General features: G+C 33.6%; 1 protein-coding gene across 2 annotated transcripts; it reads left to right on the top strand.

Annotated features, from left to right (window-relative positions):
- Positions 1-2,417: 2,417 nt before the first annotated feature.
- On the top strand, positions 2,418-14,924 carry LOC110701329 (ultraviolet-B receptor UVR8-like). 2 transcript variants are annotated; one of them, XM_021878970.1, is made up of 15 exons: positions 2,420-3,227; positions 3,441-3,517; positions 6,596-6,674; positions 7,478-7,537; positions 8,224-8,325; positions 8,424-8,517; positions 9,343-9,385; positions 9,471-9,516; positions 9,605-9,651; positions 9,761-9,863; positions 11,092-11,146; positions 11,270-11,336; positions 11,852-11,888; positions 12,155-12,234; positions 14,409-14,924. In XM_021878970.1, the coding sequence occupies exons 1-15, from the start codon at positions 2,957-2,959 to the stop codon at positions 14,526-14,528; spliced, it is 1,281 nt and encodes a 426-aa protein (XP_021734662.1). In that variant the 5' UTR covers positions 2,420-2,956; the 3' UTR covers positions 14,529-14,924. The 2 variants fall into 2 exon arrangements, with proteins under 2 accessions (XP_021734663.1, XP_021734662.1); XM_021878971.1 differs by lacking the exons at positions 12,155-12,234; positions 14,409-14,924 and having other exon boundaries at positions 2,418-3,227; positions 11,296-11,336; positions 11,852-11,887.
- Positions 14,925-17,703: the final 2,779 nt, after the last annotated feature.

The raw sequence follows: 17,703 nt of genomic DNA, 5'->3' as shown, positions 1-17,703 counted from the left end.
AAGTGAACTGATTAGAGTTAAAGTGAACTGAATATTTTATGAGAGAAGAAAATTAGGAGCTGAACTGAATTAAATTGAATTTATTAGAGCTGAATTGAACTAAACTTATTAGAGCTGAACTGAAAATAATTGTATCAGAACAGACCCTAAGAATGAACCACTTACGCCAATAAAACCGATGACGTTGAAATAGATATCAGTAGTATGGTGACTAGATTTTGTTAGTTACGGAGTAGATTAAAATTTTCAATAGAGTTTGGCCATGCATCATGCCCTTTCTATGAGTTGCATAGTCAATTAGAGCTGCAACTTATTTCTTGTGATTTGTGAATTGTCCATTTTTATGCAAAACTGTACTCGTAAGTTGTTTTCAGTTTTTAATCAGCCAAAGAGTGCCTTAGGAGTAAATTATGACTGATTGATGCTGATATGAATACGTTTTATTATAAATGTCAATGGTATCAACTATATATTCACAATTGCAATACATTATCAAAATGACAAATAAATAAATAATACAGTAATACGAAGTGATTATTAATCTAAAACGTCATACTGACACGACTCATACGAGTTAAGTTAAGAAAAATAAAATACTAACTTAATTACCTTCACAAAAGGATGATGTTTATTGTTCATTTGTTTGTGATGTCTACTCAATGTCAAGCCATTAATAGTTCCAATTAGATAAACTCCTAATAGTTACCATTGTACCCTTTTATGTTATTTTCCTATGCTTGTAACATTGATTGATTGTAAAATTTTCATTAGATTATACACGATCCCACGTCAGAGTAAAGCATGACCATATACAAATCTAAACGTGAATACTTACCTCCGTTTTTTATTTGTTGACACATATTTCTTTTTAGGAAATTTTACTCCGTATTTTAGTTGACACGTTTCCTTTTTGGGTAAGTTATATACATTGTTCTTTAAGTGTACCCTATTTGGTTTATCATTCTCTCTTACTCTCTCTTCTCTCCTTAATATGTGTACTTAAATTGAACGTGTCAACTAAATAGAAACGGAAGAAGTATCAAGTATGTTATAAGCAGTAAAGTTTGACTACATACTTTTTTTTTTTAAGTTTGGGCAACCAATAAGTCTATTGTGCACCCTGGTCCATCTAGGATAGCTGGACCACAACAAATTGTTCAGATTTTATTACCAAATGTTCAAAAGTATGGACGTGGTGCAGTGTTCGGATTTTTGTACAAAATGTTCAAAATTTGCAATTGTTCAGATTTTTTTACAAAATGTTTAAAAGTATAGGCATACATTGAGATTGTTCAGATATTTTTACTAAATGTTTAAAATTTACGAGGTTCAAATTTTTTTTACTTAATGTTCAAATTTTGCAATTGTCTAGATTTTTTTACTAAATGTTCAAAAGTATAGGTGTGGTCAATGCGATTGTTGAGATATTTTTACTAAATGTTCAAAATTTGCGATGTTCGGATTTTTTTATTAAATGTTCAAAATTTGCAATTGTTCATATTTTTTTTACCTAATGTTCAAAAGTGTAGGCGTGGTGCAGTGCAATTTTTTAGATATTTTTACTAAATGTTCAAAAATTTTGATGTTAGTTCGGTTTTTTTTTTTTTTTTTTTTTTTTTTTTTTACTAAATGTTCAAAAGTATAGGTGTGGTACAATGCGATTCAGATACTTTTACTAAATGTTCAAAAAATTTTAAGTTCAGTTCAAATTTTTTTTACTAAATGTTTAAAATTTGCCATCGTTCAGATTATTTTTACTAAATGTTCAAAAGTATAGACGTGGTACATTGCGATTGTTCAGATATTTTTACTAAATGTTCAAAATTTTTGATGTTCAGTTCGGATTTTTTTACTAAATGTTCAAAATTTGCAATAGTTTAGATTTTTTTACCAAATGTTCAAAATTATAGACGTGGTACATATAACTAACTTTGAAACAATCAATTAATAAGAATTCATACAAAATAATAAGAACGATAAAATTAATCAATCAAATTAAAGAGAAGAATCAAATATATCAATTAATCGATCGTAATGACTTGAAATGGCTTGAAATCGATCATAATCGATTAAAATCGGTAGGATTAGCTTCAAGAAATTCAAATAAAATTAAAACAAGATTTTTTTTTGAAGAACAAATTAAAATAAGGATTAAATCCACACATTCATCTCAAAAACAAAAACTAAATCAATATTGATCACAATGAATTCAGAATGACTAACCTTGATTGATCTCTTCAGGAATTTCAACGATATTCATCACGTTAAATGCAACAAATCAATGGAAAAAATTAAAGAAAAAAAAAATCAAAAAACAGAGGAGAGAGAAGAGTATGAGAAAAAAAAATATGATTGAAAAAGAAATAAAAGAATCAGATTAAAAAGGGAAAGAAAAGATCTTATAAAAAAGGAAAAAAAAAATAAAGAAGAAGAAGAAGAAGAAGAAGAAGAAGAAGAAGAAGCTAAGATTTCAGGATTGAAGAACAAAGTGAAGTTGTGTCTAATTAAGAGATCCGTGGATTTAGTGACAGGTCCATATAGAATAGGTGGATCAGGGTCCATGTAAGAATTTGTATTTGGGCAACCTAAAACTTAAGGCCCAAATTTGGGCTCAAAACCTTGGTCCGAAATAGGCCCAGCTATAATGCCAAGGCCCGACCCAACCAACCCAACCCGAACCCATGATCAGATTTACTCGGTGCATAATACAGTCGTACGGTCCGACCTTCTATGAGGTTCGTTGCAAGTTTGCACATACACAGACGTTGCAGCTTCTAAAACCATCAATTCATTCATCTAACTTCTACATTTCTCTCTCTTCTTCCAATTCATCTTCATCTTCTTCTTCACAAATCCTTCAGTTCAATCTCCATTGAATTCGACCTTCAAAATTCCACCATTCACACAATTTCTCCACTTTCTCTCTCCTCCATGAACAACAATTTTTCTTTTTACAATGTGGACTAGAGCAGTTTACTCCCAAATTTCTAAATTATCAATTCTCAACCCCAATTTAGGGTTAGGGTTAGGATTAGGGTTTTGTTCGAGATTGTATTCTACTGTTGAAAGAGGTAAGAGATTTGCTGCGGTTTGGGGAAACGGCGATTTTGGGAGATTAGGCCTTGGAAGTGTCGATTCTCAATGGAGGCCTGTAATTTGTCCTGCTTTCAATGGCGATAATCTTCGTTCTATTGCTTGTGGTGGTGCTCATACTCTTTTTCTAACAGGTTTTTACTTCAATTTATCTTGCTTTTGTTCTTCAATTATGATCATGGAGTTGGAATTGATGGTTTGATCAATTTGATTTTGATGTTTTAAGCTCAATTTTGATTTATGTTTGGGTAATTTTATCATTTTTGCAATGTTAGTGTGATTTTGTTTTTTTAGTTATATTTGTGTGTAATATTGGGAGGAATTCAGTTTTAGTTGTCATATGACAGAATCTGGGCGTGTTTATGCCTCTGGACTCAATGATTTCGGACAGCTTGGGATTTCGGATGATAAGAATTACGCAATGGTACGATATCGAGTGCCATAGTCAGGCCAAGAAATAAGTGTAACATGTCCTGCATTGTCTTTTGTTATTTTTTGTTTGCCAAACTGATATTCATAGGTTTTTGACATTGTAAATTATAATCCTCAATGTGATTGGTATCACCGTCTTGAAATTAAGGTTTAGGAGCAGTCTCACTTAATCTTTTCCTGCTTGATAACCAAACTAACAAATTTCTCATATGAAGGCATTTTGAACATATTATTCTTTCATCAATATATGATAACTTTGTGTTTTATGTGTTCGAGGTTATTTTCCTTGTAATAAATGTATGTTGGGAAATTGGGAGGATAAATTTGGTAGCGATGGTCTAGTAAGTCATCTAAGTATTGGAGAAATTGGAAGTATTGGTTGTAGCAACAATTGTAATATTGGACTAGCGAATAGCCAAAGAAAGCGGTGACAGCAAGATAATGATAAGGGGATATCATGGTGAGGGATGTGGTTTCCCTTATATTGGAGGAAGTTGAATTGATGGCTGCAGTTTAATGGTGTTAGATTATGTTAATGTGACTACACCACTAACACGAGTACACAGCATCTTGTATTGAAGGTGCATTAAGTAGGTGATACCTTTGCGCAATTGACATGTGTCCTTGTCTTGGCTTCTCATTTTTCTATTGCGTGGCATGCTGATTGTTAGAAAACCTTTATTTCAATCATGGCATTTTCCCACTGAGGCTTGGATGTTGGATATAACATTTCTAAGACTCAGATCATCCTCAGGCTTGCGTAGGGTCACCTACCTTTCCAAGTGGTTTCCAAAGCATAAACTTTCTCCATGAGCTTCACAAAGAAGATTTTTTCTGTTATCTTCAATTTCCTTCGCATAAGCTCCTGCAGCTTTGAATTAGGAAGGTTTTAACTAAACTCAAGTTGGTATTGAGTCTGTGTAGTCAACTCCCAAAAGAAAGACAGATCCTTTCTTTCCATCTTAGTGCATAAAAATAACAACCAGATACAAAAAGAGATATTCAAAGGGTTGCCTTCTCAAGAAGCCCATGTAAATGAATACAATGGAAGATCAATACAATGAATATTAAGTGCAAGCCATACCTTTCTTTGTGTATAGATCTTTTGAGTGGGGACCACCTCTATGGTCTAACGAATGAGAAATAGATATTGGTTGAAAGTGACAAGTGGCAATAATTTTGTAGGAGTTTTTCTTGCCTATGATAATATCTGTATCCTTGAAGGTTTGGGAAAATGGGATGCTGTAAGTTTGGACAGATGCTTGGCATATGTCTGCCAAGATTTGAATTTAACCTTGATTTTGTAATTCTCGGAATCAGCTTGCTGTCAAACTTTGGACCATTATGCAAATTTAATTTTTACTAAATCTTAATTCTTAATCCCCCTTAGAACTATATTATGTAAGAATTGAAACATGTAATTTTAAGAAATCTACTGGAAAAGATTTGCAAGGGAATCAATACAACTATCAAACATAGAACTAAGAATTCTGTATTTGTTGCCGTGAAAACTGCATGAATGACACGGCAATAAGAGTAGGATGGATGTTGCTGGTTGTCTGGTCCTGGTTCTTCAGCACCCTTCCTAAAAGGTGGTTGGAATCCTGAGTCGAGTTGCTCTGTTCCTGGTCATCTTTGAACCCTTTCTTTCCGGTGGCAGAGTTGATCTAGGAACTGTTCGGATGTTTAGCCTGTTTTAAGGTCTCTTGTAGTTTTGGTGGCTGTTACAGCTTAGCTGGTTGTAAGTTGTAACTCCTTATTCTTGGCAATGAAATTTAATTTACCAAAATAAAAATGGATGGTGCTGCATCCCGTAGGTTTGAGTGACAAATGGGAAGGATATTAGGATTAGAATGTTAGATTACTAGCGTTATTAAAAAAATGTAAAGAAAGAGAACTTATTTTCCCCTTGTGGATTTGGCGATTGCTCTAAAACCCATCCTTTGGTGGATTTGCACATATGAGTTAGTTTTAGAGTTTTTTAAGTTTTCGCATTTTCTTGTTGCAGTGTACAGGAACTATAGACAAGGTTGACCATGGAGGCTGTGATACTAAAGAGGAATATTTGGGGTCATAGGTTTTTAATTTATTTAGTGATAAATCTTGTGAGAAGATCTTAAAAGCAGATCCCTTATGAGGCGCCTGTTTGTGAGCTAATGATTATGGCCAGTTGTTGAGAATGAAAATGTATATTGAACTAATTGTTTTGAACCAAAGAAAATACTTACTTCCAAATATGTTCTACATTTCTACTTTTTTCCATCAGACATGGCCATGATTAAGGGCCTGTTCTCTTCAGATTGTTTTCAGTTCAGTTTAGTTCCAATAAGTTAAGTTCAGTTCTTAATTTCTTTCTCTCATAAAAATATTCAATTCAGTTTAGTTCAGCTCCTATAAGTTAAGCTCAGTTCAGTCAATCAAAAAAGGCCCTTATTTATGCTGAAGAATGAGAAAACATGATATGAGTCAATTCAGTCAATCAACTTACCCCATGTTTCTGGAGAGGCTCCTGTTTAAGGTATGGTGGGTGTGGGGGGCAGATTTCTTAGTTTTGCTCCTGCTATATTAGAGAGTTCTCTTTTTTGGATCCATGATCTGATACATAAATATCTACTGTCCTAAAAACGTGAACCTTTTAGCTTCATAAGAAATTGGTCTTGAATGTTAGACGCAAAAGTTCTTATCCAAATCTTATTTGATCTGGTCTTGACTTGGCGGCTAAAATGGACCTGAGTGAATACATTCATATCTGTTGTTGGTTTCATCGTTTGACCTTTTCAAGGAGGAATTTCATTGAAGGAACATCTTATGTGCAGAGTTCCATCTTCTTGGTGTTTTTGTGACTCAAAACTCAGAGGTTATCACATTTGTATGTTAGCCACTAGGGACCACTAGCTTATTTTCTTCATTAGAACCGTATGTTTTAGCTTTTTCTCGATTCTTGTTTCTATGCCCTACTTGTCTCAGATTTGACCGTGTTGTGTAGAACTGTATAAGCTCACAGTTTGGCCTTTGGCTGTGGTTGAACTGCTAAAAAATTGCTGTTTGATATTTGATATTCGTTTTTCAGGAGCCGGTTGAAGTAGTTGGAATTGAGAAAGAGATTAAACATGTTTCTGCTGGCTACTGTCACTCATGTGCAATTACAGGTCAGGAGTTTGAAATCCTCACCCTTATATCTTTCTAATTAGTTGATTACTATTTCTTTGTATGCAATTTTGTTTAATATTGTTCATTAGATGGTGTAAACCTAATGTGATGTGGGATCTGTTCCCCCCCCCCCCCCCCCCAAAAAAAAAAAAAAAAAAAACAACAACAACAAAACAATGTTAGCTGACCCCTACCCATTTTGGGACTAAGGCTTTGTTGAAGTTGTTGGAGTAAATATTACAGTATTCCACCATTTTTCCCCCTAGTGATGATGTAATACTGAAAACAGTGGAGAAGACTGAAGGAAGGACCAAAAAAAAAAATTTTGCCATTTTCAATTCTTTCTTTCACTGATATATCATAGGAATTTTATCTTGTGTAGAATATTGTAACTCCTCATCACTATATAGTTTCTTACTTGTATGTATGTTCTGAGACATCTTCATCAACATTAACCTAATGCCTCTGAGAAGCTTCCAGCTTGGCCAGATGAGTGGGGCTTCAAATGTTATTTGTAAGCAGATTTATCCTATGATAATTGGGAGGTTATCACTAACTGAACCGTCATCTAATTTATAGTGATGCAACAACCACTTGCTTCAGCTTCACACTTTAACTAGCCATTTTAGTATAGTCCATTGTAAACCAAAAATCTAAGAATTGTCTGCATTTTGGGAAGTCAATGTTCTGTATTTAAATATTCATTGTCTTTGCTATTTAAAGATTTCATACCTCCTATCTCTCAAGTTTCAAGGATTTCCATTGTTGTGTACTTTTTAAAACAATTTTCTCTAACTTACAGTTGATGGGGAGCTCTACATGTGGGGGAAGAACTCTAATGGACAGCTTGGACTTGGGAAGGGTAACTGCCACTTTCTTAATTCTTAGTTTCTTGCTATTTCATTTTTCAAAGTAGTTTCTTTTCGTTATAATGTAACAATTGTTCAGAATATTATGGGTTGTGTTTATAATAGTGTCCAGAGTTTGATGTGTCAGTCATTGCTTAGTTGCTTGTAGTCACTCATTATTAGAATTCTGTCAGTTAGTCATATCTTCTTTGTTGCTTTTGTTTCATTCATATTTGATGCTTGCCGGACATTGCTTGCTGAAAGTAAGCATGTTTCCAGATTCTTGAAATTTAGTACAGCTTATATCTGCATTATGCATAGACTTTGAGTATATGTTATTTTTATACTCTATGATATTTATTGTTGCCTTTCCAACTCTAAATGTAGGAAAATTAGAGGGTTTTTTTTTTTTTTTTTTTTTTTTTTTTTTTTTTTTTTTTTTTTTGTGTGTGTGTGTGTGTGTGTGTGTGTGTGTGTGTGTGTGTTGTTTGTGAAACTTGTATATTTTTAACAGAGTCTTACCTAGTTACTTTTACACCAAAGCTCCTTTATTTCTTCGTGGAAAAAAAAAATCTTTATTTCTATCAAATTTAGTGTTTCATTACTGTTTTATACCAAGTTTGTGTATGAACGTGTTTCCTTGAATTTAGTAAGCTGTCTTAATTGAAAATTAACTAGTAACATGCCTTTTATCTTTCAGGAGCACTATCAGCAGTCTCAAGACCACTAAAAATTGGATACTTGACTGGGATCATCATCGAAATGGCTGCTTTAGGTTCAGAGCATTCTATAGCTGTTACTGGTATATTCTTTGTATTATTTTTATTACTTTACCTATATATATTATTCAAAGTACTTTTGTTTTACTTGCTAAACTTCTATATTCTATTGGGTCTAAAGATGAAGGTGCCACCTTGAGCTGGGGAATGGGAAGTTCTGGAAGACTTGGTCATGACCGCCAATCAGGCTTGTTCAATTTTCTAAGCAGCAGGAGGTATGTGTATATTATATTATTATTGCTGGACGTCTATTATCTGGGATGCATTGGTTATGTTTTAATGTCCCACACTCCCACTGCTTATTGGATCAGTCACAAGACTCACGACTATTAGTTAGGTGGGTCAAATTCGAAATTCTTAGTTCTTTCTTGGACAATATGTGTCTTACACATTTACACTAAATATGTGTTCATATGTCAACATGTACATTATCAGGAAATTCTATTTGCCTTTTAGTTATTCATATTGTGTTCTTTGTTGATAGTCATTCACTTTCAGGACCATCTGCATAACCCCTGCCCAAGAGTTCCCAAAACATCTGCATAACCTCTGCCCAAGAGTTCCTAAAATATTGTTTTCCCTGGTGGTTTTCATGTGCCCAAAGACCAATTTTATTTGTTGTGGGGTGACTCACCATATGATCCCTTGTTATTATAATTTTGTAACATGTCACTAGCGAATGTCACTTTAGCTGACAGCGTATCTAAGTTAAAAATTGATATTGTTACACTAGATCTCTGTTACTAGGGTCACTGTCTGCAGATTCTTTGTTAAACTCCAAAGTTGTGTGGATGGTAGTATTCTTCTGTCCATCCCTCTTTGTTAATTTGATTGTGGAATTCCATTTACACAAATCAGAAATTATGGAAAATGATTCATTTAAAAGAAAACATGTTGATGCCTGGCTCCTCTGTATTAGTTCCAGTTCAATGATTAGAAAGAGGCAACAATTGCTAACACGTTGAACCTTAGGAGATCTTTTAAGTGCCAAGCTTTTTCATGTGATGTATGTATATTCATGTATGAATAAATTAATGCAGTGAATATACTCCAAGGCTTATCAAAAGACTTGAAGGGATCAAGGTACTTCATATTTTATTTGAATGGTTTTTAAATATTTAGGTCATCCGGAATTTAACATGTTAATGAGCTTATTACTTGTTTATAGGTCAAAACAGTTGCTGCTGGATTGCTGCATTCAGCTTGTATTGATGGTATTTGTGTTACAGATAACATTTTGGAGTTACCTTGCATTCATTAAGAAAATCAGATTAATGTCTTTTATTACCTTTGTTTTTGCAGAAAATGGCAATGTCTTTATTTTTGGTGAAAGAAGAATAAACAAGCTTGTGAGTTTTTAATGCTAATGCTTAAATGAATCAAAATTATTACGGAGTATAATTTCCTGGTTGCTTGATAGCAGTAGTTACCATCCCGTCTAATTCATTCAATTTGCAGAACTTTGGAAATTCGGACAATGTTACTGGGCCATCAATGATGTCGGAACTGCCAATTTCTGAAGAAGTTGCCTGTGGTGGTTATCATACCTGTGTTGTATCAAGTAAATTCTTTTAACCTTTTCTAAATTTTTGTAAATTTTGTTTCCCTTCCAAGAAGCTTATGGTATAGTATGAGAACTAGTTCATTAAGGCAAGGATGACTCAAAAAAGGCAGCTCCATTCAAACTCATGGCTTTTAATTGGATTTCATTTTGATGGCTTGTTAGTCAATTGTTGTTTTTCTTCATCATTAATAGTGGAAGAGGAATTATCTATGCCATTGGAAAACAAAGATTGAGCATTTATCATCAAAAGCCTCAAAGATCACTAAAACTGTGGTACCAATTTTATTGGACAGATATAACAGAAGTAGAAAATGCATTTTGCTAATATATTGAAGTTTTTGCAGCACTCTACATGAATTATATAAAAGCATTGCTGCTAAGCAAACCAAGTCTAAGCTCAAGCAACTAAATAACTAAATAAGGGAAAGTGGGAAATTTGGCACACTAAATTAAGTATGCTAGACTTGCTAAACCTTCTAAGTTTTAGGAAACATAATATATACTATAAACCAGACCTTTGTGTTATGAATAAAAGAGTGTAATAGTCCACTATAAAACTAATGTTGAAGCATCTTGTTTTGTATGATAGCATAAGATAAACAATCTATGTCTCAAGTTGTAGTTAAGTATTTCCACTCTTCTATATGCTTATCATTTCAGTATACCCATATACAATCCTTTCTTTACCAAGCACCACTGAATAGTAGATCGACTAGTAAAAATCTACCTTTTGAGGTTTACTCATAGCTCCAAGTTACTCTTTGTCAACACTCCCTTTTGTTTTTTCTCACAATACCAAATTCATATAGAATAGAGCTTTACGTCTTCCGTTAAAACTTGTTTAGCATGTGTTTTTGATCTATTTGTTTGTTTGACATCATTTACTAAGATTTCTTAGTCGGTGGGAGTATTTTATATTCCAAGTGATTCTTTTGATCTAATGTTATCTAAGTAAACTTGTTTGGCATATGCTTATGAGTTATGACTTCTGTTTAGTTATGTCAATGACCTAGCATTTGGCTTTCTAGATTTTTGAGGATGTAAGAAGTAGTAACTTAAAATGTGTAGAAATAGACACATAGATTCCAACTGTGGTCTCTGGCAGCTCTTCCTACTCTCAAGGCCTCAACAATATCCTTTTGCTATATGATGCACATGAAATCTTACTTGGCCAGCTAGCCTTTTAAAATTATTCTTATTTTTATCGCTGTAAATTTTCTCACAGGGCATGGAGAATTGTATACATGGGGTTCAAATGAAAATGGCTGCCTTGGCATTGGGTATGTATCTGTTGGATTTCTGAAGTTGAAATGATCAAATAGTCTTTTTTGACCATGTGATAATGACATACTATAAAATATCATTTTGTATCAATTGTTCTTATCTTTTCTCTACTGACCTAGTTGTACGGACGTCATTCATTCCCCAGAAAGAGTTGAAGGTCCTTTTCTAAGGCAATCAGTGAGTAAGGTTTGTGCTATTCTTGGATTTTACTCCCTATATTCTGGTATATAAGTATATTTGCTATTTCAGCCATTTGCACAGGGATTAAGAGTTCATTTATCTGACTTAGTTTTCATCTGCTGTCAATATTAATCCTAAATATATGTTTTCAAACTTTTCTAACCCCTATTTTTTACTTGCTTCTCATCTGGAGGTGTTTGGAATGTTGGATTATTAATACTCCTAATTTTTTATGCACTTCAATGACGATTGTTGTCAAAGTTTATAGTCATTTTATTAACAACGACTGTAAATAATGTAACATCATTTTCCAACAAAAAAAAAAAACGCGTTTTTTTTTTTTCACCATTGCGAACATGAATAATGAATTTGTGGTAGGTGCAATACCAAAGAGAACATGGTCATTCTCTTCTTCTTAACATAATTAAACAGTACCAATGCATCAAAACTATGATTCATGTGTCTTATAGATTTGCTATAGATATCTGTATATTCTTACTTTTAAATCTGCATCATGTCAGGTTTCTTGTGGGTGGAAGCACACAGCTGCTATTTCAGGTGGGTGGTTGTCTTTGCAGAACATTTTGGTGTTGCTGATACTTGATAGTGTTATTTTCTTCTAAGCATTATCTCTATTCTCTATCACACCTGAGGGCTGAGATATATACATTATTATTCAACTGATGCGTTGATGCCTATACTATTTATCACGTTTAAGAATTTCATCAAGCTTTTGTCCAGCAATATACTTCGTATTTATTTTACATTGTTAACTGTGATTGTTTTGACTTTTTTGCTGATTTACTTTGCCTGATATTTGGCAGATGGCTATGTTTTCACATGGGGTTGGGGAGGTTCTCATGGAACATTTTCTGTGGATGGTCATTCTTCCGGTGGACAATTGGTTTGTTACTCTCTCTTGTACACCCTTTAGTTATTCCTGTTTGGCTCCACATGAACTATGTCTTAGACCCTTAGTACAGACGATCCATTCTGGATGTATAACATTAAAATGTTCTGGACTTTCTAGCTTATTGTGGAATGCATGCATCCTTTATTTAGCTTGTTAGTTGGATTACACTTGTATATGTAGTTATATCCAAAGAATCGGTTGTTGGATTACACGTTTACTCTGTGTATGAAGTGTTGTTATATATAAGGAGCCAAGGAGGGTCAGTGTGTGTGAGTAGCAATGTAAGGGAGGATCCATTGAGAATTTAAAATGTGAATGATTAAAGGTTAAATCATTTTTGATGTACAAAGTATAAATACATATTATCTTTTAACTATAGGTTCGTTGTTTCTAAGATTTAAGCTCGTCAGTTTTTAAGGTACATTGTTTGCAAGCCTGAGGTTCATATTGCTTATACATAATATGTCTTCAATGCAAAACAATTATTAAATAAAAATAGTTAATTTGTATTTCAGAATTGAAATTTAGAACATACTTGTATGAGATAATAACCATTGAGCTTGAGAGTGGGATGAACTCCCAGGGGGTGGGGTGAATCCTAAAGGATCTCCAAGTGTTAGAACATGGATAGGGAAACAGGCATGCAGCCCTTCCCCTACTTGGTTTTCATAGTGTTGACAGTAGTAGTCATAGTCACTAATTAGTCAAGGAAAATTGGTGAAAAATTAAGTAAAAAAGTGATAATGTTAGAAGTATATGAGGACTAAAGGAAATATATGCCTGCTATAATGATGGCATGGCGTGATTTTAAAACAGTCGTTATGTAACAACATTTCATGGATTATGAAAAGTGGGAAATCCTATCATAATTTGCCTACCCATGGGAACAACCTTGTTTTAGTTCCTTTACTGTTGGACACGTAAGGCTGTGTGGCACAAACTTGTTTTTTCCCCACATAATTGTAGGAAGCTTTAGGCTCTTTAGGTCTTTTGGGATGCTGCAAGGTTTCTCAATATAAATATTTGGGGACTTTCTACCATTTTTTTTTATAGTATCTGCAGACATGACATAGGGCCTTTGCAGGTAGAGCTTATCTCGTTTAATCTCATCACATGCATCTTGTAATTATTGGGAAATTCGAGGAAGACTTTATCTATTTTTAATATCTTAGTGGTGTGATAAATGTGAAGCCATGATTAGTTGGTTTGCCACATTATGGTCTAACATTCATAATAATTAGGGATATCTTTTCAACAGTGTTTGGGATGGGTCTCTTGCCGCCAAAGTGTGGCCATCAATCAAACTGTGGAATCTTTCGTTTTGAAAAAGTTTCTGCTAGTAGCCCAAAGGGTTGAGTTAGTAGGCTTTGATGTTCCCATGTGGTTCTTATATCCTCAACCTTTAAGTCTTTAGAATTAGATGACTACTACAATTGCCAGCTTACTCTCAAAGGTTGCTTTTGTGACAGATAGAGATCCCTTTTTTCTTGGGACTTCCTATATTGTAGTATGGTTGCTCTTTTTGTCAGGGATAATTCCCTTGTTTGTTGTCATCTATTATTGCTTTGTATATTTGTCCTATTGCTAGACTTGATTATCAATTGAGACTTTGATTTGATTTTTCAAATTTCATGGTTTTGTATACATTTGTGATTTTGTGAAGAGGTGTCATTTAGGTCTCATGGAGTCATGGACATGACATATGCTTGTTAAGAGGGATCATTTTAGGCATAGTGTAAGATGTAAGATGATAGTGAGTTGAGTTTCTAGTGGTGGTGTAGGACTAAGAGACTTTGTTATCTTCGGACAATATCGTATATGTTTTGCACTCTGGTATATGGAATGGATCTTGGTAGTTTTCTTTGCACAGCTTAAATAGGTGCCAGATTTGGCCAAAAACATCCCGATCTGCTTAGGACATGTAGGCTCTTTATATACCTTGTGTTTGTTAGTTATAAAATTGGCAACATGGCAAGTACACCTGTTACTTCTACCAAGTTATTCTAGATGTTTGTTTAGAAATCTTGTGGAAGCTTCCTGTAAACCAGTTGCACCTGAATAACCTTAAAAATCACAGCTTAGAAGATGATTTATACAATTCTCATTATTTTGTTTCAATCTTCTAGTTTGCTGTTGTTACATTCAATAATTTTTGCTGAATACAGGGTCATGGGACTGATGTTGACTACATCAAGCCAACTGTCATTGATGTTGGAAGCAATGTGAAGGCAGTAGAAGTATCTTGTGGATTCAATCACACTGGTGCCATATATGAATGCATATAAGTTCCAGAAGGAGGCACTCGTATTCTGGACAAGTTACTCGCAGATCTTCTATGATCTTGACTAGGTATACCGTGCAGTCATAGTGTAGTTAATTATTTTGTTTACATCTCTGTGTTTATACCTGTTGTATAACCATTAATCCATTATGTTACGAATAACAAACCAGCCCAACAATATAACTCATCTTCTGAGAGGAATTTTGTTATTTCCATTGAGCCATATTGGTTGGTGGTAAAGGTACCTGTACTACATATCGTGTATAGTAATTGTAAAATGGAACCACAATAAGATTCATCACTGGCTGAGTACAGAATGAACTTGATCAGTTTTGTTTCCAATATGTGTAACATCTATTCTATATAAAAGAAGTTAAAAATAATTCGACAAAACATGTTGAGGTCCATTACTCTTAGTTTGTTTGTGTATTTGTTTAAATGGTTGTCTTTATGTTTACAATATGTGCTGAAAGTATATGATGAGGCGGTAGTTGTGGTCATATTTTCATGAGTTTTAGGAGTCACAAAGGGCAGTGATGTCACGGCAGATGTTTTTCTGTAAACAATTGAATTGATGATTATTTTATGGATTTTTCTCTCTTAAACCAAAGGCATTTTACTGATTATTGAACCACAAAGTCCTGTAATTTTTTGATTAAATCAATATTTTGTAGTTCATCTATTTGATTAACAAAATAAATTTTGTTGGTTAGTGAATGTCCCATTTAAATGTCTTGTAGTACTTAGTTTTATGTGAATAATTCTTTGGGGTTTTGTTATAAGTTGTTGCGTATTGTCTGATGAGGTAATATTCTCTTTTAGGGCAGGGTAACACTATTTATAATTGACTTAAAGCCAATAATATGAGTCATATTTTAGTGGGGTATAAACTTGGACGACATAATCTTAGATATCACGTGATTAGAGGTTCTTCCTAAGTTAGTCACCTCTTGGAATCTACATATTCGCAAATTTGGATTATTGGACTTAATGTGTACCACAAAAGTCCACAACTTAATAGTTTGATTATGATTTAACCTAACTGGGGCTGAATTTCTTCTTAATTAATTGTTACTAAATTAGAGGTCCACATTGGGACCGTACCCTAATGACATTCAAGCTTGTTAACAGAAAGAACTATGCACGTTTTATATAATCATTTACATGATTGATTCCTCACTTTTCAAGAAAGGACTAAACATCCTTTAGTTTTCGAAGAATATTAGCACGTCTCTAAATTTGCCGAAAACTATGTTTAAACAGAGGTGTCAAATTGGATGATTGGATCAGGTTCGATTGGATTTAGTCGGGTCGGGTATAATTCAGATTTGAATGCTAAATCATCATGTCATGCATATTACATTCTAATTGAGTCACTTTTGGGTTGATTCGAATGAGTTTTTGGCACCTCAACATTTAAAAGCCCATTAGAGTAGAGATACATGTCTAGTGTTCTAGTTTTCTATGCTAAAGTTAGTACTCTATCTAATATTCCATTGCAAAAGGAATCATATGTTTTTTGCATTGTTAACTTGAATATAGCCAAGATTATACACCGGACATATAGAAATAAAAATAAATTAAAAAAAAATAAAAATGGTACGTACTTGTAAATGTATTATTATAGTAGTAAAATAATATAGAGAGAGTAGATGAAAGAATTTTGACAAGTCCATGGTGATTGCTCCTGTCACTGAGATACATGGCACAGCAATTCAGTTGTGCAGTGTGGCGGATGGATAGACACACTTGTTATACAAATTGGACCTTGATATATCATATTCACATCAATTCTTTTCTGTGGGTCTTGACTTTTATATTATTATGGACCCACTTTTTATTATATTTGTTTTTGGCTCTGTTACACTAATGTTTAGAATTTATGGTGACTTGTGACATTACAATTTCTATGCTGGCCATTTAGATCTTATGCTATGGTGAGATTCATAGAAATAGAAGATGTATAAATTTAGTATGATGATCTTTATGGTTCATAGAGTAGAATTTTGATATAAAAATAAAATAAATAAATAGATATATTGGTTTTAAGCAATACATATGCATCTATCCTTTTCTTTGGGTCTTATTTACCATTGAATTGGATGGGGATATGTCATTCATCAATTTTGAGAATTTCTTTTTGGTATAGAACATTTTTTGAAATTTCAAATGAATCATAGCTATAGGATAGTAGGTTTAGAAAATTAGTTGCCCATGTGCTTAGCTACCAAACTTTATTAATGTTGGCTACTTTAATTTTTTCTCGAATTGGGTGGTTATGTCTTACGAAGTATACAATTATAGAATTTGCTGTTTTTGGAGTCGAGTTATACCTAATTTAGTTGATAGGGATTTTGCCTATGACGAAAATCAAGGGTTTAATCCCTACTTACAACAATTCTTGGAGTGAAAATTCCTTTACCCTTCCTCTAATCCCCGATAACTTGATCGGCTGATTTACCTGATCCCTTTTAAATGTTAGACAAATAAGACATGCAAATATACCTTAACCCTAAGTTAAACTCTGAAGTTGTTACTAGTAGAATAATTTATTCTGACCCCCCTCATTTTATGGTAGCAAAATCAATAATTGAAGTTAAAAACTTTATGAGATAATGATGATTAGTGTAAGTCAATAGAAACAACGCAATTCCAGCTGACTACCATAAGCTTTATAGCCCTATAACTCTAACCTCCTCCCCTACAAACAGGGTAACTCTGTTTCTCATCACATCTATCATTAACTCATTATTGCATTCTTATGGTCCCCATCTTTTAGACTTCATGCCTTTGCTACCTCACCCAATTATATACTTCCACGTCATCTCATCTACAGTCTTCTTTTTGTTGGGCCGGGCCGGCCCGTGGCTGTTTAATGGTGATATATTGTGGTGTACTGGTGTGGTCTCCATCTCCAATTCTCCATTTTATGTTTGAGTGATCATTGAGCTTAAGTAAGAAATTCAGATCAAATGTATTAGTCTTAAACATTGTTTTGTGAATCGGTGATATCAAATGTATTAGGGTCTATTCAGCTTATTTTCAGTTCAGTTTAATTCAACTCCAATAACTTCAATTCATTTCAGTTCAGCTCAGTTCAGTTCAGTCAATCAGAACAGACCCTTAGTCTTAAACAATTCGATATCTTCCCGGTAGTATTATAGTTCTTTTTCTATAAT

The sequence above is a fragment of the Chenopodium quinoa genome, unplaced genomic scaffold (assembly GCF_001683475.1).
Source record: "Chenopodium quinoa cultivar QQ74 unplaced genomic scaffold, ASM168347v1, whole genome shotgun sequence".
In the NCBI taxonomy this organism is placed as follows: Eukaryota; Viridiplantae; Streptophyta; class Magnoliopsida; order Caryophyllales; family Amaranthaceae; genus Chenopodium; species Chenopodium quinoa.
This window is presented reverse-complemented; position numbering and strand designations above follow the sequence as displayed.